The 19,674-nt window shown below is 37.8% G+C and overlaps 1 protein-coding gene across 5 annotated transcripts in view; it reads left to right on the top strand.

Annotated features, from left to right (window-relative positions):
• LOC103598977 (cell division control protein 42 homolog) overlaps nt 1–19,656 on the top strand; it is a 41,846-nt gene extending 22,190 nt beyond the window's left edge. Inside the window, exons 2-7 of one of the 5 annotated variants that reach the window (XM_008583051.1) lie at nt 6,588–6,687; nt 6,820–6,874; nt 9,725–9,797; nt 14,073–14,182; nt 14,305–14,502; nt 19,289–19,656. In XM_008583051.1, coding sequence (XP_008581273.1) covers nt 6,638–6,687; nt 6,820–6,874; nt 9,725–9,797; nt 14,073–14,182; nt 14,305–14,502; nt 19,289–19,378 — 576 coding nt within the window. In that variant the 5' untranslated portion in view covers nt 6,588–6,637 and the 3' untranslated portion in view covers nt 19,379–19,656. Of the gene's footprint in view, nt 1–6,559; nt 6,743–6,819; nt 6,875–9,724; nt 9,798–14,072; nt 14,183–14,304; nt 14,503–17,813; nt 18,678–19,288 lie in introns of those variants that run through there. The other 4 variants (XM_008583050.1, XM_008583052.1, XM_008583053.1 and 1 more) reach the window with 4 other exon arrangements.
• The last annotated feature ends 18 nt before the right edge of the window (nt 19,657–19,674 follow it).

Genomic DNA, 19,674 nt, shown 5'->3' with positions numbered 1-19,674 from the left:
TTAAGCTGCAAATGATGTGCCTGGGCTACCCACACTTCTGCCCGGTCTACTACAAATTCTGGGGTTCCCATGATCATCCTCAGGTTTGATAATTGGCTAGAACAACTCATAGGACTCAGGAAAACATTTGACTTATGTTTTCTCTTTTATTATAAAGGACACGGCTCAGGAACAGCTAAATGGAAGAGATACATAGGACAAGGTATGGGGTTGGGAGAGCTTCCACTCTGCACCCTGCCAGCACCTCAGGAGATAGAGCTCAAACTCTAGCCCCCTTTTCCTCCCTGGAGGTTGGTAAATGGGGCCGAATGGTCTTTATGGTAACCAACCCATCCTGTGGCTATCTTGGGGCCCCACAAAAGTCACTTTATTCACCTAAATTCACATGTGATTTTGTTATGAATAACAAAAGACACTCATCACTCAGGAAATTCCTAGGATTTTAGGAGCTCTGTGCTAGGAACTGGGGAGAGAGACCAAATATTTATTGTTACCAGAGTGAATTACCAAACGTTTGACATGCTTTTTATTCAAATAATTTACTATTAATACTTGGTATAGTTTTATAAATGGTATAATAATCTGAAAATATAATTTTTTACAAAACACATTTATTAGCAAATATTTAATCTCAAATCTCTTCATATGCTTTATGTGCCTCGTGCCTAGAATTAACCATGGGGCATGGGAAAATAGGGTATCTGTTAGCTGGAAGCTTTTCCTTTCCTTACAAATCCTTTCCCCAGAGATCATCTGTGGTGGAGTTTAGTTGACAGCCAGCCAATAATAATACTAAAGAGCGTTCAATAGCTCCACAAAACTTCATGGGTTTTAACTCTTGAGTTTCTCAAAGGGTAATTGGATCCCCAAAATGTTAAGAACCACAAGATATGGGTGTTGCTGTAATTGTCTGGTGGAGGGATAGATTTTAAGAAGGAAGGTGGAAGGATACACCTTACTTCACAGTTTTATTTCCTGTGATTGGCAAAATCATTTCTTATGGTGTTTAAGGTGCGCAACCCAATTCTAAGTTGTGGTACAAATGAACTTCACTATTAAGGAGAGGGATGGTATTTAGTTGTTGGTGCAAAATAACTTTCTAGGCACACTGGATAGCAAAATGAACTAGTAATTGGTTTAATTGATACTAAGTATCCTCTTTCCTGCCATAGTGATTTGACATTATTGCAACATAGTATGTACGAACATGTCTGGCCTCATTTCCCCATGTTGTTGAAGCTGGCATTGTATACGTATATAGTAAATGCAAAGTGTCTCCTCAGATCATCACCTACCCCCACCCCAGTCTGTGGATCATCTGGTGATGTTTTATACATGAATTAATTAATTATTTTATTTATTTATTTTTTCCCTTTTTGTCTTTTTTCGTGACCGGTAATGGGGATCGCAACCCACAGTGTCGTGCCTGTACCNAAGAGTGAGGTCAGGTAAACATCAAAACCTTGCTCTCTTGCCTTTTCCTTGCAAGCTCTAGTGCCCTGAAAAAGATATATGCCCTGTGATCTGCAGTGGATATCTTAGACTCCTTGACTCAAACGTCTTTTCAGTGTGCCTTCTTCTATTTCAGAGGCTGGAAAGCTAAAAATCATATTTTCCAGACTCCCTTGTTGCTAAGGTTCCCAATGTAAATTCATTTCCACCATTTGTATAGAATTGTGTGAAATTTGAAAGGTGTTCATGAGATGGGGGCCATTTTTCTGCCTTTTTGGCTGTTTTCTGCTGGTAAGCAAAGGTTATGGAGTTGCAAGTTTTCTCTAAAGCAGCATTCATTCCTGTGTCTGTTCCTCAGCTTCCCAGACGTTGAGAGGGAATTACTACACAATTTGAGGCTGCACTCTATATACAGTGCCCATTCACATGTTTTGTGGGTTTTGGCAGCAGGTGTGGTGTTGACAGTAGCAGTGGCAGATTCTGGATCCCTAGACTGCAGCTACAGCAGTGTACTCCTGAATTCAGTAGTTCCAGTGATAATCTCAGAGGTTGGAGCTTCCTTGGAAGGTCAGTTCTACAGACTTATGGGAGTCAATCCTAGAGGCCCAACCCCAATTTTAGCCTACCAGCACTTCCAGTGGCTTGTAAATACCTAATTCCCTGTGTTAAATCCCTTTCTTCTTAAAATACCTAGAGTAGTTTTGACTCCTGGATTTACATGTATCATGCATACCAGTGTGTCATATGAGATGATTTTAGGTGAATCACAAGCATGTAATAGCATTTATTTGTTTTTAATACATATTATAAGATTTGTATGTTCATGTGTGTGTGTATAATTAGAACATCAAGTTTGTGACTTCACAGATGTTAAATCTTTAGCTAAGTATAAAATATACTAAGTAATTGATATTGTTGGTCTTTGTGAATATGGCAAACGTTATAGGTGTCATTCACAAATCCTGAAGATAGGATAACTCTGCTCTAATGACAAAGGACCCTTATTATTCTTAGTAGTTGAAAGAGTAGAGTATACAGTGCCTTTTTGTCTTTTTTCGTGACCGGTAATGGGGATCGCAACCCACAGTGTCGTGCCTGTACCGCGACCGGCAACGGGATCACAACCCTTGGTGTCGCGCCCGCACTGCGCTCAACCAGTGAGCGGACTGGTCTCTATATGGGATCCGAACCCTCGGCGGGAGCGCTCCCAAGTGCCGCACTCTACCGAGTGCGCCACCGGGCTGGCCCAAGCCTCACTTTTCTTAGTTGTAAAATAGGGATAGTATAGTACATACCTCATAGGGTTTTTGGAAGGATGAAATATGTGAATATGTGTAATTTGTTTAGAGCAATACATGGCACCTAGTAAGTGCTATATATAAATGTTTGGTGTGATCGTTATCATTATTTGAAAACAATTTTTGGTTGAACTAGTAATTGGTTTAATTTAGGATGAATATCTTTTTTGGGGGGGAGTTGGCTGGAAAGGTAATCTGAACCCTTGACTTGGTGTTATAAAGGGATCAGTGTCTTTAACCTTTGATGTTATATTAGTGTGAATGTTTCTCTAGCGCATAATAGGAAAAAGAAAAGGAAGAAAAGAGATGAAAGGAAGTTGAAGAAAGAAAGAGAAATACAATTCAGATAGTTTTGATGAGAAATGGGAGAGTGTATATTTCCTGTAGGTTATTCACTCCTAACGTAAGTTTCATATTCTTTGGTTGTGTGATTTTTTTTCATCCATTCTGCAGGTCACAGCGTGCTAGTCTTTGTGCTCAGTGCTAGAAGTATAGTGGTGTGTGAGACGGTATAAGGTTATATACAGAAATGTTAATAGGCATTTGTAAATCTTTATGTTTAAGACTTGTGAAGGGCGCTATAGGAGCACATAGGCATGGTATCCAAACCAGTGTTAGGTGAGTCTGTATTTTCATGTTTAATAAGGTGGCAACTCTAGCCATCTAGAAACTGTAACCCCTTTAGGAGTGTGATTTAAATAGGACTTTATCTTAAAAATCTAGGTATATGTGAGGTGGTTACATTTTTATTCTCCTAGAAAAACAGTTAAAGTATTTCATTGAATCCAAGATTTCATTTATCTCAATTTCATAGATGTCAGAATGTGGGGGGAAAATGGCTGATAATGATTGGAAGGAACCCTCAATAAATACACATTCTGATTTTAGAGATGTTTAAGTGTGAGGAGAAGGTATCTGAACATTGATGAAATATAATAATCTTGGGTGCATTTGTAATCAGTAGCTTCTTCTTCTTTTTCCTAAAAAGATTACTGGTAAGGGGATCTTAACCCTTGACTTGGTGTTGTCAGCACCATGCTCACCCAGTGAGCTAACCGGCCATCCCCATATGGGATCTGAACCCGTGGCCTTGGTGTTATCAGCATCACACTCTCCCGAGTGAGCCACGGGCCGGCCCCATGTAATCGGCAGCTTCTTAGGAGGGAGAAACTACAGTAAGATCAGCTAAAATAATTGTATCCGCTTATAAATAAGTCAGGATGATTTAGAGTGACTTTTTTCATTACAAAGATGTAGATTTTTGGATTCTTCGTGTCATGAGTATTGAATTAGTAGATAGGCAACCTGGTATTAAAACAGTTGCAGAGATGGGGATCACCTTGGTTTTTGTCTAGTTCGTCCTGTTGCTCATATATTACTGGTGGGTGGGAGGATAGTGGTGGTGCTCTGCTGCTTATTGGTTACAGCCTGAGTAACTGTAGCTTTAAGACTAGGTAAATGAACTGTTCTTTAAAGCAGAGGCCTTTGTATTGCAGTTTAGTTCACGTACCACATATACATACACTTGTGTGTGCACATGCACCTGAAGGAAGTGTTTCACAAAGTAATACTTGGCATACTATATTGGACTCCTTCTGTATAGCCTCTTCTCTTTCTTTATAAAAGGAACTGTGTTGCTCATTACACCACTTTGGACTTTTGAAAAATAGCACTTAAAAAGTCGAGACAACCAGCAATGAGAAACATAGAAAACTGACTCTTATTTGTTATTGTGACTTTGAGCAAGTTACTATTTCTCTGTCTAGGTTTTTTCAGCCTAGTAGTTGTGCTAGTTCTGTTCTTGCTCTGAATGACTGAACCTGCTGCTTGTTGAGGAAAGAAAGTACGTAAGTATAGGGCCGGCCCGGTGGCGCACTGAGGGTTATGCAAAGGACAGTGTATATGTTATCCTCACTGGGTCCTCACACCATCCTCTGCTATCCATATTTCTACCATAATTTTGCAGGTAAGTAAACCGAGGCCTCAGAGAGGCTGCTTTATTTGCTAAAAGTCACACAGCTACTAAGTGCCCAAGTCAGGGTTTGAACCCAGCTTCATTTGATTTCAAAGCCTGTGCTTTGAAACTCTTCTGCCTGCCTCCCGTCTAAGGCTCTGCCCTACAGACTTAATCATTACCACTAGACATACAGGCTAAGCTCCACTGCAGAGCAAAAAGAACTTAGGTGACTTCTGCAAAGTTCAAGGCCAGAGCAGGTTGACCAGCTCTCTAATAAGTATGGCTTACCTTGAGGTTTGTGAGTCTAGTTTGAGTTTATAATTAGTATGACATTAATTATTAACAGAGTACTTCCTCAACATTTTAAAATTTACTTGGCCATTCCTTTGTTAATAATGTTTATCCATAGGTATGGTTCTGACATCAGATATTTTCAAGTTAAAAATAACACAATTTCTGTGTTCTGGATAGCTAGCAGTGTGCACTGTCCACAGTGAAAGTAAAATGTCGTGTTCCTAAGGTATAGAGAAAGTGAGGACATAGAAGAAACATGACAAAACTGGTAATAGATAATGAGATGTGCTCAGTACAAGTGAAATATGGATCCGGCCCTATTGTCCCTCTGTCACTATTCCTGTAGAGTTGTAAAATTGGAGATAAGAAGGCTTTGGTGGTCCTAGGTCAGCCACCAATGGTGTGAACACAGGCAGGTTAATTAACTTCTTTACAACTCAGTGTCCTCAACCAAAGATTAAATAAACGAAGATTAAATGAACTCTAAGATTTCTTCCAATTCCAGAATACTTAGGACCATGAGTAGCAGAAAATAAGAGAGATATAGACCCATTTACAAAGTTTGGGTTAAGTCTACTTTTATCTCTAATTCCTCAGTTTTGGCCATTAGACATTTTTTACATCACTAGGATATATTAAACAAGATTTATTGGTTAAAATTGGTCTCTGAAATGTGCTTCAGAGCTGATTGTTACCTGTTTCCTTTTACCAGAAGCTTAGTGAGGAATATGACAAACAGAAATTTAAAAAATCTATAAATATACCAGGAAAAAAATGTTTTCTTGAGCGTACTGCTGAGTTCTAAGACCTAACAAAGCATTTTTCAGAGTCCTCAGAATAAATAAATCAATATTATAGACATCTACTGTCTTGGCCCTATCTAGATAAATGTCTTCAACGGTCTTAGAATATGAAGCAATTTAAAAACAAAAACAAAAAAATCAACACATGGACAAGTTAAAATTAAAGGAAAAAGTCAACCCATAAATCTACTACCCTAAGAAATTTACAGTTTCATTTCTCCACATATTTCTTCTAGTACCTGGCCATTTGTGTAGAAAGCTCTCCCTAGGTCATCCATAATGCCAGAAGCAGATATCCAGTTTATTTCTTTTTATCAGCTACCAAGCTTTTACCAGCAGCTCCCATCACTTTAAAACTACCCTGTGTCTACCTGGCCAGAATTGAGCCTCACACTTATATCAGTAAGGGGAATCCAATCACTTAAGGAGAATGGGAAGCACATTGTATCTCAAGAAGGAAAAATAAAAAAAATTCCAAATTGTATCTCAAAAAAGACAAGTTAAAAAAAAAACATTGTATTTCAAAAATGAAAAAAGAAATCAATGCTTAGATATAAGCAGTGAAACTGCAGAACGTGAAGAACAGAGAAGATTTTATAATCGGCCGTAAAGAAAGAATAAATGAAAATGACATCAGTCTCCTCAACAGCAATCAGGGAAGCAAGAAGACACGGAATAATATCTCCACAATGTTGAGGGAAAATAACTGTCATCCTTGAATTTTGTATCCAATGAAACTATCTTTCAAAGCAAGGGTGGCAACGCCCCGGTGGAGAAGCTGAGGTCCACATCAAATTTGAAATATTTAAAGTGGATACTAAACTGTGCCAGCAATGCAGACAATTAAGTGCGTTGTTGTGGGTGATGGTGCTGTGGGTAAAACATGTCTCCTGATATCCTACACAACAAATAAATTTCCATCTGAATATGTGCCGACTGTTTTTGACAACTATGCAGTCACAGTTATGATTGGTGGGGAGTCATATACTCTTGGACTTTTTGATACTGCCAAAACATGTCTCCTGATATCCTACACAACAAATAAATTTCCATCTGAATATGTGCCGACTGTAAGTATAAAGGCTTCCATTAGTTAATGCAATGTATTAAAATTTGTCCTTTGGAAAACACTTTCTCTGTGTGTACTGAAATTTTTCTGTTGTCTGCCTTTGTTTCCTGTTTTTGAAGATCTTGACTACTCTTGGGTAAATTATATACAGTTTAAAATTAAACAGCTGAAAAAATCAGTGGAAAGTCAGAAGGGGTGACACAAGGGTTTGCAAGAAGTGCTGGCAGGCAAAACTCCAGTAGACAAGATTCTAAAGAGTGGTGGTCTCAGTTTGGAGAAGTATGCCCTACATCTTGGAATGAGGTGACTTTTTTTTTTTTTTTTTTTTTGATATCTTGGCCAATGATTGATCAGTGCTTCAGGGTCTCCTGGGATGCTATGTCGGGTCTTGTAACTTCAGAGAAAGTAGTATGTCTCTCCCCTTATCTCGTGGAGTTGTTCTTTTACTACTAAGAGAGCTCCAAACTGGTTCTTAGGGGCGGAGAAGACCTGTTTTGTTATGAGAACACCAACAGAAACTTTGGGGGTTATCCCCAAAGTTGCTTTTTTATAAACTCCTTGGAAGGGTCAAGGGAAGATGGGGATAAGGAAGGTAATGAAGTGAGAGAGAAAATTACTTAGAGTAACACTCATTTGTGAAAGAATGTGTTTGGGGATCTAGTGTTTGGTTCAAGTTGCTTGACCAACCCAGTGGTATGTTAAATGTATGTGTCCATTTAGTGGTGAGGGGAAGTTGGAGTTGGCTGGCCATGGTAGTAATCACTTCTGTTAAGTGAGCTATTTTAGGGGTTATGAGAAGCCTATGTATGATTAATATGGGGCTAGTATGTTTTTGGAAGTGAAAAGGAAGTAAATGTATGAGTACCTTAGGTTCATCTTTGGAGATACGAGTATTATCAGGAAGGTAAATACAGGTTAAAGCCTGTATTCAGTTGGAATTGACGGTCTCTATAATGTCCCAAAATAGGTAAAATAATTGAATTAGGCCAAGGGTATAGGTAGAAAGAAGGTGAGGTTTCTTGGAGGGGGAGAATTTGAAGATATAATTAAATAGAAAATCATATTTTTGAGTTGGCCCATTTGGGGACAGTGTCCATGGAAAATGTTTTGAGGTTGCAAGGAACTTTTAGGGGACTTTTAGAGAGATACATGATTTTGTTTCAGAGTGATGACAACTATGAGAATTTTTGTGTTTCAGTCTCCATTAAAGTTATTTACTTGTAAACATGATTTCTAAGTCTGTTTTACGAGTTTGATCATTTGGTGTTATATTTTATGGGGATTGTGGGTGTTTTATATGTGTGCTTGTATGTGGATCTCTGGAAAAGGGATGGGTGGGGGGAAGAGTAGCAATAGAGGACAATTTTAAATGAACCTGCTTAGGTAAATAAGTGGACCATGAAGCACAAGTAATGTACTCATAGTACCTGTTTATATTCTAAAATAATAGAAATTTAGAGCATGATGAGATCATACATATCATCTTACCCATCTCTTACAGGAATTCAGGCTGAATTTAGGGATGAGACTAAAAAGTCTAAATAGTCAAACACTACTATAAGTAGAATTTGGAATGGAAGCCATCTTTTCTGATTCCTAATCCTGTCTTGTATATGAACAGTCCAGTAAAGGAGGGCTATTTTGAGTCCCTTTTCGTAAGTGTGACTTAAAATAAACTGTGTAGTTTGAGAGGTTAACCACATTCATTCCATTACTTTGTTCTCTGTGAAGAACTGGCTTTCCTTTAACTACCATCTCCCCCATGCCCTTGCTTCCACTCTTTACATTTAAACAAGCTCCTGAACAACCCATTAAAACATGAACCAGAAAATTAGCTAAAGGTTAAGCAGGGCTGATGTTAAAATGTAGCATCCTTTTCCCAGCTGGAAAGCATTGCTTTTATTTGTTTATTTATTTGTTTGTTTGACAGCTGCCTGGTATGGGGATCTGAACCCTTGACCTTGGTGTTATAGCACTGTGCTCTAACTAACTGAGCTAATCAGGCAGCCCTGCATTGCTTTTATTTTTAAAATTTTATTTAGTTTTTTAAATTTAAACATTTTATAGTAATTTGACAAATTGCAGTTGTATGTGAAAATTTTGCTTTTCAATTGTAAATTAATTCAAAAGAATCCATGAATTAGTTTTGCGTCTTTTCCCACTTAGCACCATTACCCCCCATTTTCACAAATAACTTAGTACAAGCAATATTAGTACATGAGTTTGTTAAAGGTTTTATGGTTGATTTACAAATAAAACATCTAGTCAGAGAAGATATCTTAGATCATGTGGTTTGTACTCAATAATATTATTTATGAAATTTCCAACAGATAATCTGCCAGACTTTTCTTGGCTTTCCTGGAGTACTTTGAAGGGGAATTTATTTCTCTCAAATGGGATTGTTTGCAACAAGCGTTTCTTGTCTGGGACCCTGAAAGGAAAAAAATACAACAGATCTAGGAGATTTTAATTCTAGATTAAAAAGAAATGGTCTGTGAAGAAATGATTTCTTAGAAATCAGAGTGAACATTGAGGTACAACACTGTCTCAAAGTTTCAGACTTGAACAGAATCATTTTGTGTGGCTAGAGGATTCTGTTCCTGTGATACCTCTAAACCTTGTGTGGCTCTTTATTCAGGCTGCTGGGGTAGAGCAGACATCCCAGAGCACATCTTCTGTCACTTTTAGCTCATACAAGGATTTAGTTGGCAAGGTTGGTTTTATAAGGAAGACGGACTAAGGGAAGATTAAGTTTTAGGAAGGGGAAACATTGCCTTAGCTTAAGAGTTGTCCTATACCATTTTGACCCTCCCTTTGCTCACTAACAGTGTTGTATTGTTTTTGTTTTTAGGTTTTTGACAACTATGCAGTCACAGTTATGATTGGTGGGGAGCCATATACTCTTGGACTTTTTGATACTGCCGGTAAAAACTTAATGTCTTTTATAATGTTTTGATCTGTAACTATAACAGTTGCTAGTCGTCTTTCTTTTTTGGACATTTTGGGAGACTAGCATATTAGTAAATCACTTGCCTTTTGTTAATAGTTATCAAGATTGAATATAATGATGGTTGATGCTAGACCAAGGAGCAATCCCAGACTTGGGATGGCAGATAGGAGTTTGGAGTACCCTGGGTTGAAGGTGTAGTAGAAGATAAAGTAAAGCGAGAGCAGAGTTCCTTAGACAAGCTCTGAATTGGATTAAAACCCTGATATGTGCACCGTGCAGAGAATTAGGGACTGTGTTAGTGGTTGGATAGAGACTAAGGGAATGAATTTATAGCAAGCATGCCTACTGATTATCTCCCTTCACCCCTACCTTCCCCCTTTTTAAAGCCCAGAGTTTCCTAAATATGCCCGAGGTTGTAAACTGGTAAACCATTTATAGTGTTTATTGTTATCACTTTGCAATTTGAAGGCTTATTTAGCATAAGTGTCTGTATAATACATGTTTAGATAGCTTCTTATGATAGATAGCTTTTTATTTTATACAACATCTGAAAATATGTTGAGGATGAACCAATATCTGGCTCACAGTACTGACATTTGTTATCAACTCTCTAAATTATAAGGACAAATTACTTCTTCCTTAAATGTACCTAATTCCTCAGTGTTATTTCCTACTTGTTTTAACACTGGCTGCACATTTTTATTTCTGACTTCTCTGTATGTAGTCGTTTATTATCAGCTCAGTTAGCCAAAGAAAAATCTCAGAAAGGTATCCTTTTTAATATGTAGGAATTCTTAACTTTCTGCATTTTATCAGTTACTCTGTCATGGTCTGCCAGCTGGCATATTGCTCTTACAGTGCACTTTGAGGAAGTGTCTGGGTTTAATTGGGAGCGTGAAATGGAGAGACAATAGTAAACAGTTAAATTTAGAGAAAATCTTAATGAATTAAAAATTAGAAGAGTAATGGTATATGAGGGTACTTAAAAGTTCATGGAAAAATAGAATTGAAAAATAATATGAATCATTTTATGAACTTTTTGAAGTACCCTTGTATTAGAGGAAACTTGGGAAATAGAGGTGATAAAATAATGACCCATAATCTCATAATAGGTGAGGGATTTTTTTTTCTGTTTTTGTGTGCCCTTGGAGGCAATCTGTATGTAGAGGATAAACAATTTATGGCTACTTGTGGTTGAAAGTTAATTTTAAGTTTTATTTTCAAATTTCAAATCTTATTTTTTGTAAGCCTTTACATTTTTTAATCAGTACTTCTTAAAACTTTATTGACAGTTTATTCATTTTAATGTGTCAGTTCGGAGAATTTTGCTTATCTCCATCATAATTAAGTAATATAACTTTTTTTTGTGTGTGTGGTGGTTGGTCGGTATGAGCATCTGAGCTCATGATCATGGTGTTGTAAGTCTGTGCTCTAACCAACTGATACATAACATTTTTATCACCCTAAAAAGTTTCTTTTTGCTCCTTTGCATTCAGTCCCTTCCCTTTACCTGGCCTCAGGTAACTGCAAATCTGCTCTCTAGGTTTCTACAGTTTTGCTTTGCTAGGATTTCATATAAATGGAGTCATATGATATGTAGTCTTTTGTGTTTAACTTCTTTCACTTAGCATAATGTTTGTGAGAGTCATCCATGTTGTGTGTATCTAGTAGTTCCTTTTTGTTGCTGAGTATTCCATTCTATGAATATAGCACAAATTGTTTATCCATTTACAAGTTGAACGTTTGGGTTCTAGTTTTTTTTTTTGTTTTTTTTTTAAAGATGACCGGTAAGGGGATCTTAACCCTTGACTTGGTGTTGTCAGCACCATGCTCACTCCAGTGAGCAAACCGGCCATCCCTATATGGGATCGGAACCCGTGGCCTTGGTGTTATCAGCACCGCACTCTCCCGAGTGAGCCACAGGCCGGCCCTGGGTTCTAGTTTTAAGTGATTATGAATGACTGGTGCTATGAAGTGCTTCCATGTTTTAGCTATTGTGAATAACACTGCTAAGAACACGGGTATACAAATATCTCTTTGAGATGCTGCTTTTAATTGTATTGTGGTATATGTCCAGAAGTGGAATTGCTAAATCATGTGGTAATTCTATTTTTAGTTTTTGAGGAACCTCCATATTGTTTTCCACAGTGGCTGTACCATTTTACATTCCCACCAACAGTGTACAAAGGTTCAATTTCCACACATCCTTGCTAATACTTCTTTTGCCATTCTAATGAATATGAGATGATATCTCATTGTAGTTTTGATTTGCATTTCCCTAGTGATTAGTGATGTATTGAGCATCTTTTCATGTATTTGTGGACCATTGTGTATCTTCTTTTAAGAAACGTCTGTACAAGTCCTTTGACTATTTTTGAATTGGGTTTGTTTTTTGTTGAGTTTTAGGAGTTCTCTATAGACGCTGGGTTTTTTTATTTTTTTTATTTTTTTTTATTTTTAAAAAGATGACCGGTAAGGGGATCTTAACCCTTGACTTGGTGTTATAAGCACCAGGTTCACCCAGTGAGCTAACCGGCCATCCCTATATAGGGATCCGAACCCGTGGCCTTGGTGTATCAGCACCACACTCTCCCAAGTGAGCCACGGGCCGGCCCTATATAGATGCTGGTTATTAATCCCTTATCAGATATATGATTTGCAAATATTTTCTCCCTTTCTGTGGGTTGCCCTTTTTACTCTGTAGACAATGTCTTTTGATGCATAAATTTTTAAAAATTTCATGAAGTCCAGTTTGTCTATTTTTTCTTTGGTTGCCTGTGCCTTTAGTGTCATATCCAAAAAAATCATTGCCAAGTCCAATGTTGCAAAGCTTTTGCATATGTTTTCTGAGAATTTTTAAAGTTTTAGATTTTACATTTAGGTCTTTGATTCATTTTGAGTTAATTTTTGTATATAGTGTTAGGTAAGGGTCCAACTTCATCTTTTGCATGTGGATATCTAGTTTTCTCAGCATCGTTTGTTGAAAGGTGTCCTTTCACCACTGAATAGTCTTGGCACCCTTGTCAAAAATATGGGCCATATATTTGAAAGTTTATTTCCAGGTTCTCTAATCTATTCCATTATCTATATGTCTGCCTTGTACCAGTACCATTATTTTGATTACTGTAGCCTCATAAGTTTTGAAATCAGGAAGTGTGAGTTCTCCAGCTTTATTCTTCTTTTTCAAGATTGTTTTGGCTATTTGGGATCTCTTGAGATTCCATGTGAATGGGTTTTTCTGTATCTGCAAAAAAAAAAAAATCATTGGGATTTTGATAGGGATTGCATTGAATCTGTAGGTTGTTTTGGGTAGTATTGACATCCTAACAATATTAAGTCTTCCAATCCATGAACATGGGACATGTTTCCATTTAGTATGTCTTTTAAAATTTCTTTTAGTAGTGTTTTGTAATTTCTCTTGTACAAGTCTTACACCACCTTAGTTAATTCCTAAATATTTTATTCTTTTTGAGCATCCCATTGATTCTTGCCAATTTTTTTTCCCTGGACCTTCTCAGTTTCACATACTGGCTTTATGTGCACACATTAAACATGTGAACCTGCTTCTGTAGTCATGATGGGCAATGGAGTTTTTCAGCTGGGTTTCACTGAGATTTTTGTTTTCTTTTTTTTTTTTTTGTCTTTTTCCGTGTCCGGCAACGGATCGCAACCCTCAGTGTCGCCCCCGTACCGGACCGGGACCGGCAACGGGATTGCAACCCTCAGCGTTGCTCCCGCGCCTCGCTCAGCCAGTGAGCGGGAACCAGTCTGTATGTGGGATCCGAACCCTCGGCGGGAGCGCCACCGCGCTTCCCAAGCGGCGCACTATAGCAGTGCGCCACCGGGCTGGCCCAGATTTTTGTTTTCTTAGATGGTTTCGTTGTGATTGTTTCTTAACCAGATCTGACTAGGATTGATTTTTGACCATTTCTTTGGCAACAGTTTATTATTATTACACTATATTTGGGTTACTAATGGACACAAAGATTGAAAACTGCAAAGTGGTAAAAAAGCAAATAATATAATAGCAAATTTATTGCTGTTCTGAGTGCTCGACATATTAAATAGGATTAGCTAAATGAGTATATTGTCCAAATGTTGTATTACAAAGCCATTTATTTTATTAGATAAATAATCATGATCAATGTGCTGTTAAGCTGCATGCTTAATGTGTTGACTGACTTGTGATTTTTAATGTTGTGAGGACACCAAGATTCAGTTGCTGACTTCTCTCTAATTTTTTTTCCAGGGCAAGAGGATTATGACAGATTACGACCGCTGAGTTATCCACAAACAGATGTATTTCTAGTCTGTTTTTCAGTGGTTTCTCCGTCCTCATTTGAAAATGTGAAAGAAAAGGTAAGTTGGTCACATATTCTTGCCCTGAAAAAGATCATTATAGAATTTCTGTTGACTTGTCATAAATAGCTTTAGAGGCTTGTGGATTAATGAAGGTGTATTTTAAAATACCTTTTCTTTAGTGGGTGCCCGAGATAACTCACCACTGTCCAAAGACCCCTTTCTTGCTTGTCGGGACCCAAATCGATCTCAGAGATGACCCCTCCACTATCGAGAAACTTGCCAAGAACAAACAGAAACCAATCACTCCAGAGACTGCTGAAAAGCTGGCCCGTGATCTGAAGGCTGTCAAGTATGTGGAGTGTTCTGCACTCACACAGGTAAGGAATGTGTGAAAGCCCATGTTTGTTTATTGTTGAGTAGTTTCATAGAGCATTAGGACACAGGGGTTATTTCTAACAGTGGTCAGCAGTGCTCACTGCTGCCCAGGAAGAATATGACCAGCTTCATATTGTATATTCTTTTGCTAGAGGCCTCTGTGTTCATGGGGAACATTATTAGTCTCTAAAGCTCTTGTGTTGTTGAGCTCCCATGTTGTACTGAATAATTTGTAGTGGTCAGGATTGTGGGAAAAAAAAAAAAAAGTCTCTAAAGCTCTTGTGTTGTTGAGCTCCCATGTTGTACTGAATAATTTGTAGTGGTCAGGGTTGTGGAAAAAAAAAAAAGCAGACAAAAAAATCCCAGAAAAACAGGATATGTCCAGATAAGCATAGACAAGAGAGGATGCGAATGATTTTTTTTTTCTCCCTTTAAGAGACTTAAATTTTTGTGTAAATATATCTGATGTTTTCTTGACAATTCTGACAGTTGTGGTGCTACACTGTTTCTGGGTTAATTCAACTGGGACAGAGTATTAGTTATAATAATTGAGACTTTCATGTCAAAGAAGGCTGCCTTGGCTATTTCTGCCACATTTTTCAGATATGCTTTATAAGGTGTCTCTGTTCCTGTGCTTTTGGGTATTTCTTTCTAATGTGGACCTCTTTTTTTTGGGCCATTTATGAATGGAACTCCTCTTGTAGTTTGATGGGAAACTCAGATTCTGAGGACAAGGAGCAGTGTTAGAGTATTTAGAGTGAGAGTTGTAGCTGACTTGTATGGTTTAATCTTTTCCACCTTCATGGTGTTGCTATGCCCTCCTTTGAGTACTATTCTGGGGGCAAAGGAAAGAATTATGGAAATAATTAGCACAGAATCCCTGTATTCTACTGGTACTGGTGCTTTGATGTTTGAACAATGACCAAACGTTCCTAATTAAAATAGGGCAGGGTTGAAGGGTAGAGGTTTCTAATAATTATATTGAATCCACTTATATTTATCATGCTCGCTTTTTCAGGTAATTGTTATTAAGTTTTTTTTTAAAACACTATTAGAATCTTGATTATGGATTATGTATACCATGATAAATGGCACATGTAATTATATATTACGTATGCACTAGGTATTTAGTATATAGGGTCTGGTGCATAATTTAATAATCTCCAATTTAGTGCTTGGTTGGATATTTAAAGATAAAACTTTTATGCTTAACTGGATAACTGAAATTATCCATAGGCTGACTTCAAGGCCTAATATCAGATGATTTAAACGCATTCTCCTTAACAGTTTTTCTTGTCAGTTTAGTGCCATTGTAAAAGCAGATATTTAAAAATTCAGAAGGTTTACAACTTCTTACACACAGCACTGAGATTTTAAAAAAAATGTCTGTTGCTTCTCTGTTTTGATGCCATCCCCAGAAAAGTGTGTCTGTGTGTGCATAATGAAGGTGGGGGAGGGGGGAAAGGAGAAAGTGTGCAGAACATCCATGTCAGAGTTAGATACTAATCCTACGTGCATCTGTTGCATACCCCTCTTCTCTAGATATGGACTGCTTTTAAGGAAATGGAGGCAAGTAGGCCATGTGGACCCAATTTTAGGTTACTGGTGAATCTTGTTTTAGATAACTGGATGTTTCTTTTAAGATTTTTATAACGTTAACAGGTTTATATAGGAAATTACTTTGCAGAGAATAGGAAGTTTAAAAGGTTTTAGCAGGTACTTTTTTCTTACCAGATTTTGAAGTTTGGAGAAGTCAGAAAAGGAGAAAGGTACAAAATAGGGTCTGTGGTTATGTTTGGGAGCTAGAACTTTTAGGACTCCCAATTCTGCTTATTTTTCTAAAACTAAACTCTATATAAACACATAGTGGGTAAAGCAAAGATTAATTTTTTCATAGGGTATTTGTTGATCTCTGTCCACGAGAAGCAAAAAAGGATTTGCTTCTTGTTAAGGGATACACCCTACTTTCTAATGGTCCTCCTCCTCTTTTTTCCCTTATGAAGTATATTTCCCTTCCCATCCTCCCTCCTTCCTTTCATATTTGACTATGAGTTTGTTCCTGGATGACTAGAAAGAATTGTAGAGGAACTTTAACTTTTGTATAGCATTTCTACTTTGTAAATGATGTGGAAGGAAGAAAGTTTTTAGCCTGTTGCTTCTTTTATTTACTACTATTTCTCATTTATTTCATATCTAATGGGATGAGTGTGTACCAGTCCTCTGTGATGCCATGGTGGAGGTAGGGTGGGGGTGGGAATACCTGGGGTAGTCAAGGTTTGGCACTTACTATTAGAGATGTATTCTGGGACTTTGGGACATTTTACTTGGGGTCAAACTGACCTAAAGTGCATGTGAAACTCCTTTGGGTGGTAAACCTGTGGCTTCAGATTTATGTGGGTTTAGGTAAGCCTGTAGACCTGGGCCCAAGGTACCACTACTACTGAGTCACACTGTCACGTTGGAGTTTCTGGCTGAGGTGTAAGTGTATTTCTGCATCATAATCCCTGTAGATTTGAGAATATTCTTTGTTTTCACTCCATGCTTTATGCTCTGATACCCATGCAGACATCTTAAAGCATTGGACTGCTTGCTATAACTCATCCTAGGACTCTATTCTTTGTTTTCTTATGACTTGGGTGGTGGTTACTTGCGCTAATAACATTGCTGAATAACTGAAGTGTATGCTGTTTCTAGAGTCCTTTAAACTCCTCTCAGTTGGTACTGTCGCACATTTAACACTCTAAATATCTAACTTTTTGTTTTGGGAAACCAAGTTACTCTGAAATCCTGATTAATCCCATCCAGATATGTCACTGAACCTAGAAACAGGTAGCATGCCTGTCAGTCTGCTATTTGTGTCCTTCAGTTATTCAGGGGCTGAATTCACATAAGCCTGAAATTGTAATAGATTTATTTCCAAAATGTGTATGTCATTCTTATCGTAGAAATACTGGGATATTCTGCAAGGCTTAATTATCAGATGTGTGTATCTTGTGCTTACATATCTATTTTTCTTCTCTTGGCATTATTTTCACTAAAATGTTGTAATGTTAGGTTTCAGTGTGTAATAGAAGCCAACATACTGCATTTTCATAAAAATTGCTTTCTTGCTCAATTAACCTTTTTTGAGGTGAAGTTTCTATTATCTACTCTCCCAATAGTGGGTTTAAGATCTAGCATTCTGGCATTTGTTTTTCTTACAGCACATTGCTTCTGTGAATTCAGCTCATTAATCCAGACTGCTGTTGTATCTGCTAGTCTTTCTAATCCTCTAACCTGGCTGCTATTCTCTCTCCTCCCCTCTGTCTTGTAGAGAGGTCTGAAGAATGTGTTTGATGAGGCTATCCTAGCTGCCCTCGAGCCTCCGGAAACTCAACCCAAAAGGAAGTGCTGTATATTCTAAACTGTTTTCTCCTTCCCCTCTTTGCTGCTGCTTCCTGTCCCACTACTGTAGAAAGAGCGTTTAAAAACAAAGGAATAAAACCATGCTGTTTGAAAGCCTCTGCGTCTTTTTACTCACCACCTTAGAGCAAACTCTGTATTAGATTTTGATCAAGAATGCAATATCTGATAGAATATTTTTTGTGATCAGTAGTTAAGTTGGACTTGTTTAACTTTCTGCTTCTTGAGTTGCCTGATGCTCAGAGCTTTTTGGTTTGGATCACTATTGCAAAAGGGAACTTGGTCTGGCATTAAGAATGTCCTGTTGGAGAAAATAAGAAGAGTGCTAACACTTCTAGATCTCAGTTCTAGATGGAGAAAGTAACACAAACATCATTTTACTTTTATGATCAATTGTTAATTGTAATTGCATGACAAACTTTATGGAAAAAGGGTGACCCGCTAGTAGGGTGTAATGGGGAAGGGAGAATTCTTTCCTGGTTTTCCTTTGTGCAGTGAAACTTTGTGTTGCTATTGCTTTGGCTGTCTGTGCTATAGTGGAGTATTTGTCAGTCTGGGATGGGGAAGATATCGATGTATCTGCTACTGCTTTATGAGTTCATTTGTTACATTATCTTTTAAGAATAGCCCCCATTTTAACAGTTGACTTAAGGTTTGTTAATGTTGAGATGTAAAGCTGCCACCTTTATATTTTCCTGCTTCTGATTTTATTGTGAGGGAAACACAATTGTGGTTACCTTCAAATTTTGAAATTAAAAATATACAATTGTTTGTATAAATGCCTGATGAAGCTTTATTCCTGTTGCACTGACTGGCTCTAATTTTACATAAGTATCAGGTACCCACATTTTTGCCTCCTTGAATCCCCTTGGTTCTAATTTGGTGGGATAAAGGGAGTTCAAACTGAGTATCTTTGCAGCTACCATAATCATGCTCACTTTGCCTGTGCCTTCCATACAATAAGGATGCCACTGCCCCATGCCCGTCTTCTCAGTCCTGTTTCATATCCAGCTGTTTCATTTGAATGCAGAGCTGCTTCTCTTGTTTTTATGTAAAATGTTTCAGCAACACATTACAAAACCCATTGAATGAGCAGATGGCACATGTACTTGTTTGCTTCTTGTGACATACATTGGTCTGCAAAAGCTTTGTCAAAGGACCACTGTCTTACTCATGAATATCTGCTCCTCTGCTTCTGAATTGCTGAATCCTTCCAGTGCCCTGCCTGGACAAAACTTGGTGAAGTGAGATTATTGTGTTGAGATTCAGGGTTTTTAATGTTTCTTTCTTTGCCAACTCTTGGGGGTTTGAATGTTTTAAATTTGAACTCCAACTTTATTATACTGAAAATCAGACTGCCCATTTTTTCTTTCTACCCCTTTTCAGAAAGGCCTAAAGAATGTATTTGATGAAGCAATATTGGCTGCCCTGGAGCCTCCAGAACCGAAGAAGAGCCGCAGGTGTGTGCTGCTATGAACATCTCTCCAGAGCCCTTTCTGCACAGCTGGTGTCGGCATCATACTAAAAGCAATGTTTAAATCAAACTAAAGATTAAAAATTAAAATTCGTATTTGCAATAATGACAAATGCCCTGCACCTACCCACATGCACTTGTGTGAGACAAGGCCCATAGGTATGGCCCCCCCCTTTCCTCTCCCAGTACTAGTTAATTTTGAGTAATTGTGTATTGTCAGAAAAGTGATCAGTACTAGTTTTTGTTGTTTTTTCAAAAAATTTTTTTTGTTTAAAAGCAAGGCATGCTTGTGATGACT

Source organism: Galeopterus variegatus, unplaced genomic scaffold (genome assembly GCF_000696425.1).
Source record: "Galeopterus variegatus unplaced genomic scaffold, G_variegatus-3.0.2 Scaffold2813, whole genome shotgun sequence".
In the NCBI taxonomy this organism is placed as follows: Eukaryota; Metazoa; Chordata; class Mammalia; order Dermoptera; family Cynocephalidae; genus Galeopterus; species Galeopterus variegatus.
The sequence above is the reverse complement of the archived record's forward strand: the minus strand, read 5'-3'. Positions and strand labels throughout refer to the sequence as shown.